The sequence below is a fragment of the Arachis ipaensis genome, chromosome B07 (assembly GCF_000816755.2).
Source record: "Arachis ipaensis cultivar K30076 chromosome B07, Araip1.1, whole genome shotgun sequence".
NCBI lineage: Eukaryota > Viridiplantae > Streptophyta > Magnoliopsida > Fabales > Fabaceae > Arachis > Arachis ipaensis.
In genome coordinates, this window is record NC_029791.2 from 122,488,485 (window position 1) to 122,489,624 (window position 1,140).

At 34.4% G+C, this 1,140-nt stretch overlaps 1 protein-coding gene across 1 annotated transcript in view; it reads left to right on the top strand.

Moving 5' to 3' along the window:
- Positions 1-799, top strand: part of LOC107606202 (ubiquitin carboxyl-terminal hydrolase 16) — a gene marked incomplete in the record, with an annotated part of 5,777 nt that extends 4,978 nt beyond the window's left edge. The window contains 1 exon segment of the mRNA XM_021106504.1: positions 1-799. Coding sequence (XP_020962163.1) covers positions 1-580 — 580 coding nt within the window.

Genomic DNA, 1,140 nt, shown 5'->3' on the forward strand with positions numbered 1-1,140 from the left:
ATATATCAGTAGTCCAGATGGTTCACCCACCTTGGACTCCTTCTATTCAAAGTTTCACCACCTGAAGAGAGTTTTAGAAGATGACTCGTCAAGTGACAATTCATCGCTAATCAGCAGCAATTCCGACTTAGGTTCTTGCAGCACCGATAGCACTCATGATTCGACTACCACAGATGAGTTCTCCAATTATATTTTCGGTGATTCAAGGGTCGGCTGGGGTAGCCCATGGAGGAACTCCGAATCCGACACCTCATCCTCCACCTCTTCCTCATCTTCTCCCCTGAACTTCAGGCATTCACCCCTAGCCGATGTGGACCGATATGATTCAGTTTCTCATGGTTCAAGTGCAGATATAGATGGCAATTTGTACAGGAACAAAATGGGGCATGCAGAAAGAAAAGGAGGTGTTGTGCCTCTCTCACATTCAGACACTCTACACCATAGGAAGTTAGAAAGTACTAGGATTAGCAGCAACAGTAATTTTAGGGATACTAACTCTCATCAGAGACTAGGATCTAACCATTTTAATGGCATAAGCTCTGGTGCACCTTGTAGAAAACCAAGGGACAGAACGGATTGAAAAATTTATTTAGTTTTAATCTATAGGTAGGCCGGTGCAGTATATAATGAGGGATAGTCTACCATTTATGTAATGTACTCAAAAGATGGCGTTCTTATAGAAAGGAATTAGCCATCAACATTTTGCTTGTCACTTAAATAGATGTAGTAGGTATATAGATTAATTACTGTAACTAATAAGTCTTATCATTCCATTTTTCTGAAAGAAAAACTTGAACACGAAGTAAAGGATTTAATTATTTTTGAATTAAAATAGTAGATTTTATATATAATAGAAGTTATAAATTCAATGGTGATTAAACTATTGTTTTTTTAATTTTACCAATTTTTTATTTTAAAGGTTTTTATCATATTTAAAATATTATTCTTTCTGAAGTGTTTATACCTATTTATTTATTTTTTCTTTCAAATATATTTCACTCTTGGCAATAACAAGTTAACAACTGACGTATACTATTTGTGAATTAAATCATTGTTATAGTTATTTAAATATTTTTGTTTGGACCATGAGGTGTTTTAATTTTTAGAATTTAGCTAGCAGGTTAAGATGATCAATTGAAA